Source organism: Herpailurus yagouaroundi, unplaced genomic scaffold (assembly GCF_014898765.1).
Source record: "Herpailurus yagouaroundi ecotype Mexico unplaced genomic scaffold, PumYag 166, whole genome shotgun sequence".
Taxonomy (NCBI): domain Eukaryota; kingdom Metazoa; phylum Chordata; class Mammalia; order Carnivora; family Felidae; genus Herpailurus; species Herpailurus yagouaroundi.
The window spans coordinates 32,539,901-32,555,047 of NW_024412407.1; the positions used below are offsets into that span (position 1 = coordinate 32,539,901).

Below are 15,147 nucleotides of genomic sequence, written 5' to 3' on the forward strand. Positions count from 1 at the left end.
CTCTCTCTCCCTTTCTCTCTGCCCCTCCCCCACTTGCATTCTCTCTCAAAATAAATAAACAAAATAAATAAATAAATTTGGCCATTATAAAGTTCACCATCAAAAAACCACAAGAGTCATGTTTGGAAAGCACGTTTAAAAAAAAGAAAACACTTCTTTTGTGTCAAGACACTTACTGATTCAGACAGGAAACATAATCCCTTTTTTTGTTGTTGTTTGAACCTACATATCAAGACAAGAAAAATCTATGACCTCCTGTCTTTCATTGCAGGCAAACCTCATTAGTGAAGACATTGAAAGTGCAATCAGTGACAGTAAAGGAGGGAAACAGAAGAGGCGGCCCGAAGCCCTGAGGTAAAATCATTAAAAGAGATTGAGGGGTAGAATTGTTTTGTTTGTTAGAAAAGTTTTTTCATTTGTGGTTTTTTGTTTTGTTTTTTGCTCTAAAGATTTAGAAAGATTGCCTTCAGTGAAGGTATATTTTAGAGATTACAACCTGTGATTTCAACTCATTTGCTCTTCTGAGTTTGTCAGTTTATGGGTTTACGTGTGCACATTTTCCCTCCATGTTTCTGGTCTTTCTCTGAGAAGGCTTCTCTCCCACGTGTGTTGTCCAAGAGAGTCAGGACTGATGAGTGACAATTTAAGGGAAGGTCCGCCCAAGGGAGTACAAATAGATGTGAGGAATATAGTTAGTTCACAGCCTTTCCAAATCACAGGAGGCACAGGAAAAAAAAATTAAACCTAGTGATCAGTTGAATTAAAATGTTCCTATGTTTTTGTATTTGATGTACATTTGTAAATATATATAATATGAAATGGTTAGGAAACCCTTATTGTTCTACCTCTTGACATAGTTCCTAAGGTTGAAGAACTAATACCATAAACTGAGAGAATTGATAGAAAGTAAGATGGTAAAAAATTCTTTTTTTTTTTTTTTTGTCCTTTTTAGGATGATTTCAAAAGCAGACCCTTGTATACCGCCTCCACCAAGAGCTCCTGCCCCAGTGCCCCCTGGGACTGTTACCCAGGTGGATGTTAGAAGTCGGGTGGCAGCCTGGTCTGCATGGGCAGCTGACCAGGGGGACTGTGAGTGTTTCTAGGAACTGCTACTTCTTGAACATTTATTATGGGTTGTGACATAGTTCTTGCTTTCAAATTCTGATGCTGATTTCTGAGCTAAAGCCTGAGGTTAGCTTTCTTAATTGAAACAAAACTTAGAAAAGAAATTTAAGCCTTGGACACTTTAAGACTATTGTATACGAGAGTTCAGGCCAGTCATTTAAATAAATATGGTGTTAGGATTACGGTCCTTTTTTTTTTTTTTTTTTTTTTTTTAAATGCAATCAAAGATGGGAAGTTTGACTCAGCTAACAAAAAGATGGTAACATGATATATACCAAACAAGAGTCTACCAGTTTGTTTTTCAAGACTATACTTCAAAATTCTTTCCATTATTATTATCTTTCCTATTTGGAAAAAGTGTTGTGCTTTCATGAAAAGGATATCAGGGTAGTATTAGGACAAGAGTAAAAGGCATTCTCCATCTGGCTAAGCTTGTCAAAGGGGCCCTTGTGGGCACCATCATTTTACCTTGGTATTCTTTTTAAAAGACAAATCACAGCATAGAACATAGTGTAACATTTTACATGTCAGAATGTTTCTTGCCAAATATGAAATTGTTATGACCGATAATGCCTTATGATATGTTGTTAGGTCCAGTGTCTTCATTATAAGGGTTAATAATTGTGATCCAGCAAGTTTGAATTTGATGAAGCTTCACTCTTTTGCCTCACAGTTCAATAGACTTCTTAAATCACTTATCCTTTATCTAATAAAGCATTATTCATACAGGATATCTAGCAGGGTAGGTAAACAATAGAACTTGGTGGCCAAAATGAGTGACACTGGACTTTATTTTGAATCTGATGAGTTGCAAGTTAGACTCTGGAATAAGACCAGGATTTACTGTGTGACCTTGGACAGTATCTCTCTGTGCTTCAATCTCACTTGTAAAATGGGGATAATAATTCATGGGTTGCTGTGAATCTGAAAGCAAGTAACGCCTCTAACAGTATCTCTTGCAGTGTAATACACATAATGTGTGGTTGGTCTCACTTTTGCCAAATGGAGTTCATTTTATTTCTGAAATGCTTTCCATTTTATTTAGTTTTTTGTTTTGTTTTGTTTTTTGGTATCCTTGAAGTTATTTTTAGAGATTTACACATAAGCCCAGCTACCAAACAGATGAAAGAAAGAAATCTTTGAAACATCCATTTATCAAAAGTGAAGCAACAGAATTACTTACTTTAACTTTTATAACAATTTCTGTTTTTAGAAATTTATAAGGTAAATTTCTGTTGATGCTTTTTTTTTTTGTAAAATTTTGTGTTTAAAAAAACTGGTAGGAGTTTATAGTGTTTTTTACTTTTTGTTCTTATGGTACTTTTGTTGTTGCTGCTGTTTGGCGGAAGAAATGTGGGTTTTGAGAGAGATCAAAATGGTCTTCCTTGAAGTTGAGGAAGGATAAGACATCTTAAGTTTACAAATATTCTGAATAAAATTGTAAAAACATCTGTAAAACTAATATAATTTACAGAAAAGAGAAAATGTGTTCCTGGGGTGTTTGTGGGCTCTCATTAGGTTTTGTCTAAAATATGCTGTGCATTCTCATCTATTTAAATTGAAGTAAGAAACGGTTTTCAGAACTTCTAATTTTCTACTAGACCAAATAGAACATAACACTTACCGATGTGAGGTTCTGTCTGGATCCAGGCAAGTTTTTAGTTGGAAATCCACTGCACGCCCCCCTGCTTCCGTGACCCCGCCGCAAAAGTATCTTTTGGTCCCTCTGCAAGTTCTGGCTGACTCAGGCTAAAATCTCCTTTGAATCCTTGACATAGCCTTATCCATGACTTCTAAAAGTGGTCTCTGTAGAATAGTGGCAGAAGGGGTCCTAGGTGATGAAAAAGTCTGCAAGATATTGCACCTCTCCCTTATCTCACCTGCCAAGTGACATTTTGGGACCTATCTGGAGTTCCTACTAGCTATATTTCAAGGTCAACTTGCTGCTTTCTGTAGTATACAATACCCAAGGAAGTAGCTAACCCATGCAAAACAGCATTTAACTGGCAAGATTTCATGAATGTAAATTCTAATCATCTTAAAGTACTTTACAGCCACTAATTAAGTTTCATAAGACTCTGTAATTTCTTCTTTTGTGTGTGTGTGGGGGGGTACCTGTTCCTTTTTTGGGGAAAAGTTAGGCATAAAAAGGCATAGCGATACAGAATTTTGAGTATTTTTTTATAGTTTTCTGTATTGAATATCATGAGTCATGATGTATTATGAATTGCATTTCCATTATTGATGGTGCATTTTTCCTGTTTCATCTGTACAGTTTTTGGGTTTTTTTATTCCATATACTGTGAAATGTTTGTAGAAGTATCTGTGTTTAGTAGTAGTGTTAACCAGGAAGGAGATCATGATAATGACCTTACAATTAACATCATGCTTTAGCTCAATGAGCTGACTTAATATCTTGAATGCTCTTAAGATATCTATTATTTAATTTACAAATCCTGTAGGGCATTTATACTTTTAAAGTGTAAGTCAGTGAGCCCAACATTGCATGTTTTAAGCTTAATGACATTTTAAAAAGCACTTTACTGGGGCGCCTGGGTGGCTTGGTCGGTTAAGCGTCCGACTTCGGCTCAGGTCATGATCTCACGGTCCGTGAGTTCAAGCCCCGCATCGGGCTCTGTGCTGACAGCTCAGAGCCTGGAGCCTGTTTCAGATTCTGTGTCTCCCTCTCTCTCTGCCCCTCCCCTGTTCATGCTCTGTTTCTCTCTGTCTCAAAAATAAATAAACGTTAAAAAAATTTTTTTTAATAAATAAATAAAAAGCACTTTACTGTCAGAATTTTTTATTTTTTATTTTAAAATTTTTTAAATGTTTATTTTTGAGAGACAGAGAGAGAGAGAGAGAGAGAGAGAGCGCACAAGTGGAGGAGGGGTAGAGACAGAGAGGGAGACACAGAATCTGAAACAGGCTCCAGGCTCTGAGCTGTCGGCACAGATCCTGATGTGGGGCTTGAACTCAGGAACGGTGAGATCATGACCTGAGCTGCCGTCAGAAGCTTGGCTGACTGAGCCACCCAGGTGCCCCTACTGTCAGAATTTTAAAAAGGACTTTACTGTCAGAACCCCCAAAGCTTTATTATAATCAAAGTGTTGGAATGTGTAAGAATTGGGAGGTTTGTTGCGTTAGAAATAGTTGGCCAGTTTTTGAGGGGTAGGTGCTTAAATGTGAGTTGGTACTTGTTTTCTTCTGTAGGAATTATAGGATGAGAAGTTATGATTGGTTCCACAGGCAACTGTCAGGAAGAAGGGAAAATAGTGGGGAAGTTACAGGGTGAATCAGCATTGTGAAGGTTGAAAGCTCTGCCCGAGTCCTTCTTTTTTAGTGGTAGCAAGAGTGCATGTCATTCATAGATGACGAGCAATTTTGATTCTGTATCTAAAGAAGGTGTTCTCTTTTGTAAATGGTACTCTTTTCATGTTCCATTACCTATATTGATACTGCTCAGGCAACAGGTGGAAAGACTTAATGATTTCCTTTCTTTAGTTGAGAAGCCAAGGCAGTATCATGAGCAGGAAGAAACGCCTGAGATGATGGCAGCCCGAATTGACAGAGATGTGGTAGGTCTACCATTCATCTTTAGATCATTGGCTTTTTGTTTTGTTTTGTTTTGTTTTTTTAAAGGGGAGAAAATATCAACAGGGAAAATGAAGTTGATTTAAATAAAGGTGTTCTGTGGAAAGTATATTTTCTCTTTCCATTGGTGGTTATGCCCTTTCAATTATTTATCTTAACTGTTTTTTGCCTTTATGCCAATATCTAGTAGAATAGGGCTCTGATAGAAGAACTAGCATATTAACTAGTTTACAAAGGAATTTAAACTGAATTATCAGATTTGAGGGATTTTAACTTTTTCATAGTTTGTAATTCATAATTGAAATATCTTTTAGATATATCTTCATGACATTTATTAAAAAATATTTTATAATTCCTAAAAAAATAAAATGTAAATTTTAACTCTTTATAAAGGATAAGGCTGTATTTATTTTTATTAGTCCATAGTAATTTACTTATACAGTGAGAATGTCCTGTGATGTAATAACAACATATGATCGTAATATAATTATTTTTATACTATACACACATTCCTAGCTTATTTGTAAACAAATACTTAGAGGAATTTGAAGTTTGGAACTTCATTTTTATATCACCCCATTATTTATTACACTTAGAAGTTTATTTAATCCCGATTTCTAGTCTTTTAAATTAGAAGAATGTCAGGTTTCACACAAAGTAGAGAAAGTCAGCTAAGACTGTAGTATAATCAAAATTCATCCAATAATCCCTGAAAGCATAATTCATCATTGATTCTATTTAACCATGTAGAAACTCTTATTAATGATTATTCTAGGTTATCTATGTGTTTATTAGGTTATACAACATTCTGTATACCTTTTTCCATGAAATAATACTGTCGGTACTTTATTGGGACATTTGTTAAAAAAAACAAAAATGCTTAGTGCTCTTCTAACAAGATATTTCTTAGAAATTTTTACCCTAACTTTATGTGGAAGAAACACTATGAGAAAATTAGAGTAGTTGAAAATAATTAATAATCTGAATAGATACTGTGAATGCTTTCTTGATGGTATTGAAAATAGAACAAAATTAAACTAAAGAAAAATGTGAATGTCAGACTTCAGCCACAGGTATAGATATATTTAGTTTAATTCATTTCTTGGAGTTAGTGCTAAACTTAAAATTTGCACGTGGGAGGTATTTTTTTTTCTAATTTTCCTTTACTGACAGTATAAAGTCAAGGCAAAAAATTGTCTTATTTTGTTTTACATTTCACTCTGTAATTTCTAATTCCAGCAAATATTAAACCACATTTTGGATGATATTGAATTTTTTATCACAAAACTCCAAAAAGCAGCTGAAGCATTTTCTGAGCTTTCTAAAAGGAAGAAGACTAAGAAAGGTAAAAAGAAGGGGCCAGGAGGTAAGTTGGATTTTCTTAATCTTCTAAAGACCTTTGAGAACTCCAGTGCTAGGCAGAGTTTCTGCCCTTGTGAACTGCTCAGCAAAACTCCATTGACAGTGGGCCAAGGTCCCTTTTTTTATTTTGGGATAGCACCTGGAAGTTAGGCAGAGACTAAGATGAGCCCAGGGAAAAGTCCATTTTGGTTCGAAGTTGGCTATGGTAAGGAAAGAGTCTAGGATACTTCACCTCAATCACAGAGACTCTGAGATGCAGCTGGTGACCATCTGTTTATAGTTTTAATTAGTGACTGCAAAATTAATGTCTGCTAAAGTCATAGCTCTATTCTTCCCATAATTGGATGCATTTTATTATAAATATAGAACCTCATTATTTTGTTAGAAGGATTGATTTTTCTCATTAATATAGTTGCAAATGTCAGTGGATTTGATTTTTTTTTTTTTTTTAATCACAGAACTCACAAACAATATGTTCAGGTCACATACAAGCAGATTTTGAGTATGCTGTAGTTAGCTATTTAAAATGGCTTCAAAATATATAAACTTGCACTTGTAGAACATAATGAAATACATAAAAGAATAGTAAATAAATATCCCTTTCATGACACATGACTTTCCAGTCTTTCTCTAGCTCATGTCTATATCATAAGCATGTGACCTGTAGACCTGTCTTCCAGATGTGTATATCTGGATATATACGTCACTTCCTTATATTCTGAGATTAAGTATTATTGCTTCCTTATGTCTCACACCTCTTATTCCTGCTGTATTCTTTATGAAGGGTGTTCTATCCTTTTGGTCACCCAGATTCTAGACCACAGATTCTTGTATGATTTCATTCTCTAGCTTACAGCCAACATCAATATTATTTTTTCAATGTGTTGGGTTTTTTTTTTGTTCCTTTGTTTTTGTTTTGTTTCTTTTTGGGAGAGAGAGTGTGTGAACAGGGGAGACGGGCAGAAGGACAGAGAGAGAATCCTAAGCAGGATGCTCAACGGTGAGCCTGACATGCATCTTGATCTCACAAACCATGAGATCATGACCTGAACCAAAATCAAGAGTCGATGCTTAACCGGTTGAGCAACCCACATGCTCCTTCACTGTGTTTTATATCCAGTTGTTTTCGTTTTCATTTGCATAACTAGTGTCTGCTTCAAACTGTGGTCATTTTTACCCAGCTCTCTAAGTAGTCTTCAAGCCTCCAGTTTTTTATTCTGGGAGGACAGTTGTCTTAAAGCTCTAAGGCAGTCACTTTGTTCTTCTGAAAAGCATGTTAATTCCATGTTCCGTTGAGTTAAGCCTACTCCTCCCCTTGGCAGTCAAGGTCACCCACAATCTAACCTTGATGTACTTTTCCATCCTCGTCTTTCTTTGTTTTAGTTTGTTGTTTCATGTACATACGATTTCCTTTTTTCATGTTTTTTACTTATGCTGTTTTTATCCAACCATGACATTTTCTTACCAAATTGCCATGTAACAGACTTTCCAAATCTCATCTTAAAGGCTACTTTCCCTGTGAAACATCTTTTAGGTGTACATCCTCCCAACTCCCAACCAAGTGTAGTCTCTTTCTATAGTACTTCATTGGTGTATCTTTGTTACTTATCTGATTCATGTCTTCCATTAGATTTTAAGGCCCTACAGAGTGGGGCCTATAACTTACACATTTAAAAAAAAAATGTTTATTTATTTATTTTGAGAGAGAGCAGTGGGGAGAGGGGCTGAGGGAGAGAGAGAATCCTAACCAGGCTCCATGCTCAATACAGACCCTGATGAGGGAGGGGCTCAGTCTCATGACCGTGAAATCGACTGGAACCAAAATCAAGAGTCAGATGCTTAACCACTGAGCCCCCCGGAGGCCCCATAACTTATACATTTTTATAGTCTTTGCAATGATAAGCACAGTAACTGGGACATAAAAAGGCTACAGTATACGTTTATGGAATTGATGAGTAATTGGTAGTGCCTAAGGATAGAAGAATCCATTTCAAATGTCGGATCATCTTAGTTTGTTGCAGTTAGTCTATGACATGTGGTAGAGTAGCTACACAGCGTGGTATCTGGTATGATCATCAAATTTTATAGACGCAAATGTGTCCTTCTACTTTTTCATTTAATGTATTTTCTTAGAACTTTGCTTTCATCTGTCCCTCTTCCCATTTATTTCTTTTAGAGGGCGTTTTAACTCTGCGGGCAAAACCTCCTCCTCCTGATGAATTTATTGACTGTTTACAAAAGTTTAAACATGGATTTAACCTTCTGGTAGGTGAAATTTATTTATATATAACTAAAAGAAACAAATGAAAGAAATCAAAGCCTAGCCAGGATGTTATTGATTAAATTAAGAGATAAGCTTTTTCCTGTGGGTTTTTTGGTATGTGTGTCTTGATTTTTCTTTAATTAGGACAGTAGCTAGTAAAACCTATGTATCTAAGTGAATTATCAAAAAGGAATGATTCCTAACTTTTTAAAAACTAAATTCCCCTAATCTGACTTACCTAGGCTGATTAATACACTAAAAGTGAAGGTAGGTGTAAAGAACTCTTCCTCTGAGTCTGTGTTGGACCTTCATGAGTGTCTGTTTTTTGCTTATTACATCATAGTAATCTGTTTGTCTGGTTTCTTAATGCTACAGGCCAAACTGAAGTCTCATATCCAGAATCCGAGTGCTGCAGATTTGGTTCATTTTTTATTTACTCCATTAAATATGGTAAGGCTTTGTTAATATAAGAAAGGAATTACTCTTAGTACGTTTTTCAACCCCATGTGCCTGGCTGGAGTTACCTAGACAGTTTTTCTTCATCACCTTGCATGGATGCTGTTTCCCTTGGCATCTATGCACATATCAAGAATGTGCAATTTGAGAGTTTGAAAGAACCTTAGAAATCATCTAGTTCAAACACCTTATTTTACAGTTGAGGAAACTGATGTCTGTGACAGCGCTAGGGAAATGAAAAGAAAGATTTATCGGATGCTGGTGTTGCAATGTATACTAGTATATAATAGAAATAGAAATGGCTATAATAATATAAAAGCTTTTCTCTTTCTCCCAAAATAGGCTAGACATGAGGAGGCGCTGGTACTGGATGGAAGGTTTTGCTCATGTATTTATGTATTCACAAATATTGAGAGCCTGCTGTGTGCTTTGTATTATTCGTAGCTTATCAGGAACAAAACAGACATAAATTTTTACCCTCTTGGAACGTATATTGTAGTATGGAGGGGCAATTGTTAATCTAAATACATGCATAAATAATGCATTTTGCTAAAAATAAGTGTTACTTGAAAAAACGCAGTAGGGACAGAGAACAGGGAGCATTTCAGGTGCGTGCTCATGCAAGTGCGCACGTGAGTGTGTGAGCTGGAGTAGTACCCTTTCTGAATAGGGTTGGTTAAGGTGAGAAGGTGTCATTTGAGCAAATGAAGTGAGGAATGAGTCATGTGGATTTCTGAAAGAGAATTCCAGGTAGAGAGCAGCTGTTGTAAATGCTCTGGGGTGGTAATTGCAAATTATGCTCTTGGAATAAATAAGTATTGTGACTGACATAGAATGAGGGAGATCTTCATTGGAAATGAGGTTAGCAAAGAAACGGAAGGTCATATTTTGTTGGTCCTTGTAGGTGATTGTGAAATCTTGTACACTTTGGAAGGTTTTCGCCAAAAGGATTCTTCTGGCTGTAATACTGGGAGATCTGGCAGAAGAAGAGACTGGAATGGTTGTTAGAATAATCCAGATTGGAGATGACGGTGTTTGGATCAAGTAGCATTAGAGATCGTAAGAAGCCCGATTCTGGGTGTAAACCATAGAAGCAACACTTTCTGGTAGATAGGACATGCTGTGCAACAGCCAAGCGTATCTCCAAAGTTTGGCCTATGAGTGAAGAGATGGCCTAATTATTAACCAAAATGTAGAAAACAATAGGTAAGACAGAGACTACTACCAAGGTAGTAGTTACAAATAAAGAAGAGGAGTAAGGACTGGTGGATCCCTGTGCAGTTTCAGTGTGAAGAGAATAGAAAGAGCCAACAAAGATTTGAGAAAAAGCAGTTAAGTCGGGAAAAGAAAAATAAGAATATTATGGTGTTCTGGAAGCCAAATGAAGAAAATGTTTCCAAGAGGAAGAATTGAACAACTGTGTCAGGTATCTGTGTGGTGGAAGCTGATTTTACCTCCACGTTCTTGTTACAGCTGTACAAAGGCAAAGAAAGATGATTTGTCTTTAAGGAAGTGACTCTGAAATTAAACAGATAATTTCTGCCTTTGTCCAGTTGGCCTGAATGTTCTCATATAGCCACACCGAACACCAGAGTAATATAGTCTCCATCTGTGTTGGTTCATCTAAAATGTAGGGGCTTCTCTTTCTAGATGGGAGAAGAGAGTGGACACTAGGGAACAATTAGTAGTCCTTACATTGCCCACTATATGTCAGGTTGAGTGACAGGCAGGTAATACAATTTTTTTCTCCCCAGAAAACTCCCTTCTCATACAGGTATATTTTTATATAAGGTATAATTAAAAAAATTTTTGTTACTGTTTATTTATTTTTGAGAGAGAGAGAGAGAGAGAGAGAGAGACAGAGACAGAGTGAGAGTGGGGGAGGGGTAGAGAAAGAGGGAGACACAGAATCCGAAGCAGGCTCCAGGCTCTGAGCTGTTAGCACAGAGCCTGACACGGGGCCTGAACTCTCAGACCATGAGATCATGACCTGAGCTGAAGTCAGAAGCTTAACCGACTGAGCCACCAAGGCCACCCCCCTCACATAAGGTATAATTTTTGAAGCTAAAAAGAAGGGTGTGTTGGAAACAATTCCCTTTGTAGAGGAGTTGGACTTTCCTATGAGCTTATCCAGCAAAAGGTTATATACCCTTGTGTCATAGGCCAGGATCCAAGATACACATCTTCATTTTCTGAATTTTCAGTATCCAGGTATGTTCTTTCCTTATATGGTATGATAATATACTTCCCTTCCTATTTTATATTTCTTATACTTGCAAATATTGTAATAGCAATTGTTCCAAGCTGACTTTATGTAGAACTGTCTTGTCCTACAGGACAGCTAGGAGAATTCACTGGAATATTTAAGAGTACACAAAAAAAATGCTGGGGCTTAGGAAAAGCATGGCGACAGAAAGCAGGCAGAACAATTGTTGGCCCCACATACAGACAGATATGAAAAGAGACTGGGCTACAAGTCACTCTTTTCTACAATTCCACCAATTAGCTAGGTCATTCCCGTTTTGTGGGAGGACAAGTGAGCAAGGAGTAAAAAGAAGGCAGAATCTGTTTTAAATACTTCCAGGAGGACAGAGTTTCCTGTTTTCTGGGCTAAGGCAGGCACAGGTGGAATGGTTGTGAATGGCTTTCCCTGTCAGAAGGGCAGACAATAGAGAACAGAATGACAATAGCAGTAATGATAATTGTTAGTAGTGTGTGATTATTTGGTGTTATTATTTCTATGGCTGTTTTTTAAAGAGTAAGAACTATATGAAGCCAATAAGCTTAATTTTGGTTTAGGGCATATGGACATTATGGTTTGAGTTCTTTAATATTTATCAAAAATGGAGCAAATTCAAATGCATTTTTCATAGCTTTTACTTGATTATCAGAAAAAAAATGAGAAAAACAAAATCCAAGTTACAAAAAGGAATAATAAATCTTATCCTTTCCTCAAGGGCAACTAGACAAGACCTGAAGTAGAATATGAAATGAATATTGCTTTACAAACATAGGAAAGTAACATTATCAGCATAAATGTCAGAACTGGGCAATAAAAGATTAGAAGATGAGAGTCCAAGGCTACATCAATAATTTATGAATGCTCCCATATGTTGTTGCTATATATAGAACATCAAATTTCTACTTGTCTAGCTATTATTGAATAATTCTTGCTATATAAGCTCTTTTAAAAATTAGATCAAGGCCATTCACATGCAACGAAGCCCAGACTAGCTCATTAACAAAATTTATATTCCTCACTCCTTTTTAAAAATATTTGTTTATTTTTGAGAGACAGAGAGTTTGTGTGTGTGTGTGGGGGGGGGGGGTGCGTGCACACGTGTATGAGTTGGGGAGGGGCAGAGAGAGAGGGACACAGAGAATCCCAAGCACTATTAGTGCAGATCCTGACACCAGGCTCAAACTCACAAACTGCGAGGTCATGATCTGAGCCAAAATCAAGAATCGAACGCTTAACCTACTAAGCCACCCAGGTGCCCCTATATTCCTTATTCTTTAACACATTTGATACTGTCTTAGTTTGCGTATTAGGAAGTGTTGGTTATAGAGCAGTTTTTTGCCACCTTCTCATTCTTTCAAACTCTTTCACACATTGTAAGTAATTGCGTAGTCATTACATAGAGGAGAACTATAAGATAATAGGACTGGTTTCCCTAGCATGTAGAAATTAGCCTTTGTGATCAGGCTATGTATCTGAAAATATGATGTATTTTATCTTTGTTTTTCATCAAAAATGAGTCCTTATTAATGGTGTCTCTGATCAAAATATGTCTGTTGCTCTTTTAATGTTCTGCCTACAGAGATCCAGATGTATTACTTGGATAAGAAACTTGGGAAGGAACGTTCATAAAGAGCCTACTTCCAGCCACACAAAATTGAATGGCTTTAAACCTTGAAAAACCTGCTGCCTGCCCCCAGCATCTGCACACAAGCTTACCTACAGCACACATACATGCAAACCTACCTGACATCCATTCTCCAGAGGGAACTATGTCTTGCAGCTTTTTATTTATATTTCTTTTGTTTCATTCCCTCCTCCCTCTGTGAAACCAAAGATTTAAAAATTCCTTTACTCTTAGATTTTACTCCTTAACTTTTCCTTCTTAATCATCCCTACACATTTACTAGAAGTGCTTATAGGGCTTAGAAGTAAGAAAATTACATGCCAAACAGTCAGGGTGGGTTTTGTTCTCAAGTAAGAGCCAATGTCCCTCCTTATCTTTGGTCTTTCACTGATTTTCATTCATCCCTCCAACACTGTGTTTTCTGCAGTTCACTTGGTCCTAGTCCTCACGGGAGGGAAAACTGAAGAATAAGCCATAAGTTAAAATGTAATATGTTGCTAATACATATAAATTGTTTTGGGGACAGTGAGGTGCCTCAGAGCTATGCTGTGGGGTTAAGAACTGCTTCCTGGAAGAGGTGGTACTGGAGTAGAGTTCTGAGTGATGAACGAAGGGCCTCATGGGGAACTGGGAAGAAACATGTGCAGATACACAGAGGTATACGATAGCATGGCATGCTCAGGGCACTTGGATGACTGGGGAGAAACTGACTCTTGGTCTGAAGCCATTCAAAAAAAATCCCTTTTTACTTGTGCCATATCTCTGGGAAAGTGAAATTTTTATAAAAGGGCTCTGGTTTCTGCTCTAGGAGATAACTACCATTCTTTAGCCAGGAAATAGCCTCTGAGAAGTCAATTTGGAGCAGTTTCCAGACATACACTTATCATCATTTTGTTTATCAGAGAGTTGCACCTGTTTATTTGTTTCTGCTAGTCATTAAATTATCCATTTTAAATCAGGACAGTTTCCTAGAATTCGATTCTGGGAAAAGCTGTCATAGATTCAGAGTACCAGTTCTCATTCTTCTCTCACTTTTCTCTCCGGATCCTTTTATTTTTGTATGTCTTTATAGGCACAGCCATAGGCTGTTAACTTGAGACTTATTTCTCTCTAGAGTATTCCTTTATAGAACCGTATTTTTCAAGTTGGGCATAATAGATTTGCCAGGAAAGATACATGTACTTTTTTTTTTTTTTAAAGCAAAAAGCAGATAGTTAAACCACCTGACTTAGAATTCTCTGGATAGCCATTAGTATTTTCCAGGGAAAATACAGTCCTGTGCAGCCAATAGACAGATCCTGTGAAAGTCATTAAACTATTAACTTTTCATTCTAGATTATTAGGCACTATTAGCCTGGGCAAGTTGACTTAACAAACTGTTTTTCATTCAGTAGTACACTGCACAACGTCAAAATTTGAGTATGTGAAAACAGTGCTTGTTTTGGGCATAGATTTTACATATTTTGAAAATATACAAGTAATCATCATCTTCTTGCTAAAAAATGATTTATTGTCATTTTAGGTGGTGCAGGCAACAGGAGGTCCTGAACTAGCCAGTTCAGTACTCAGCCCCCTGTTGACTAAGGACACAATTGATTTCTTGAATTATACTGTCAACGCTGATGAAAGGCAGCTTTGGGTGTCACTGGGAGAAACTTGGATGAAAGCCAGGTAAGTGTATGAGTTTAATACCTATAATACTTTAAGTATTGTTCTTTGTTATTACATGAATCTAATGAGACATATTTTTAGCCTTCTACTTATGAAGGACCAGGCATTACAGAGAAAAAGCCTAAACCCTTCAAAAGCTAGTCTAGTGGAAAAGATATAAAGTATGCGCAATATAAGGCACGTTAAGTACCAGGACTGACACATAAACTGCTGTTGTTTGGCAAGGCGGAACCATCAGGAGGAGGATTTAAAGAGGAGGGTAGTTAGCTTTCAGAGAAGGGCTGGCATTTAAATCAATAGATAATAATAGTCACATATTGTGTAATATATATGTACACACCATACATATAGGGTTTGCTAAGCAGTCTTCCATGAACTTTACGTAAGTACTATTGTTGTCACTATTTTACAGATAAGGAAACTGAGGCATAGAGTAGTTAAGTAATTTGCTCAAAGCCATATAACTCTTAAGTGGCAGATCTGCCATTTGTATTCAGGCAGTCTGGCTTTGGAGTTGATGTCCATAATTATTTTGCTATGCTGCCTCTCAGTAGGATGAGTAGGATTTCCACGAATACATAATTGGGAAGGGGTTTTTCTAATAGAGAAACACAAATGAGGGCGTGAAGCAGGAAGTCAAGAGAATGGAGAATGAATATGGGTTTAGCTGACATATAAACTTTGGGTAGCAGGTGCTTGTGGAAAAGAGGGAGAGGAGAAAATGGTGTTAAATGAGGCACATGGAAATGAACAGGTGGGCTATGAGGGCTCCCCCTGCCATGCTATGGAGTTGGAGAAGATTGTATAGGCTGC

General features: G+C 36.9%; 1 protein-coding gene across 4 annotated transcripts in view; it reads left to right on the top strand.

Moving 5' to 3' along the window:
- EPS8 (EGFR pathway substrate 8, signaling adaptor) overlaps positions 1-15,147 on the top strand; it is a 128,490-nt gene that overhangs the window by 78,373 nt on the left and 34,970 nt on the right. For all 4 annotated transcript variants that reach the window (XM_040488814.1, XM_040488815.1, XM_040488817.1 and 1 more), the window contains 7 exons: positions 272-354; positions 953-1,089; positions 4,627-4,700; positions 5,956-6,082; positions 8,255-8,343; positions 8,717-8,791; positions 14,186-14,334. In XM_040488814.1, the coding sequence (XP_040344748.1) occupies positions 272-354; positions 953-1,089; positions 4,627-4,700; positions 5,956-6,082; positions 8,255-8,343; positions 8,717-8,791; positions 14,186-14,334 (734 nt within the window). The remainder of the gene's footprint in view (positions 1-271; positions 355-952; positions 1,090-4,626; positions 4,701-5,955; positions 6,083-8,254; positions 8,344-8,716; positions 8,792-14,185; positions 14,335-15,147) is intronic.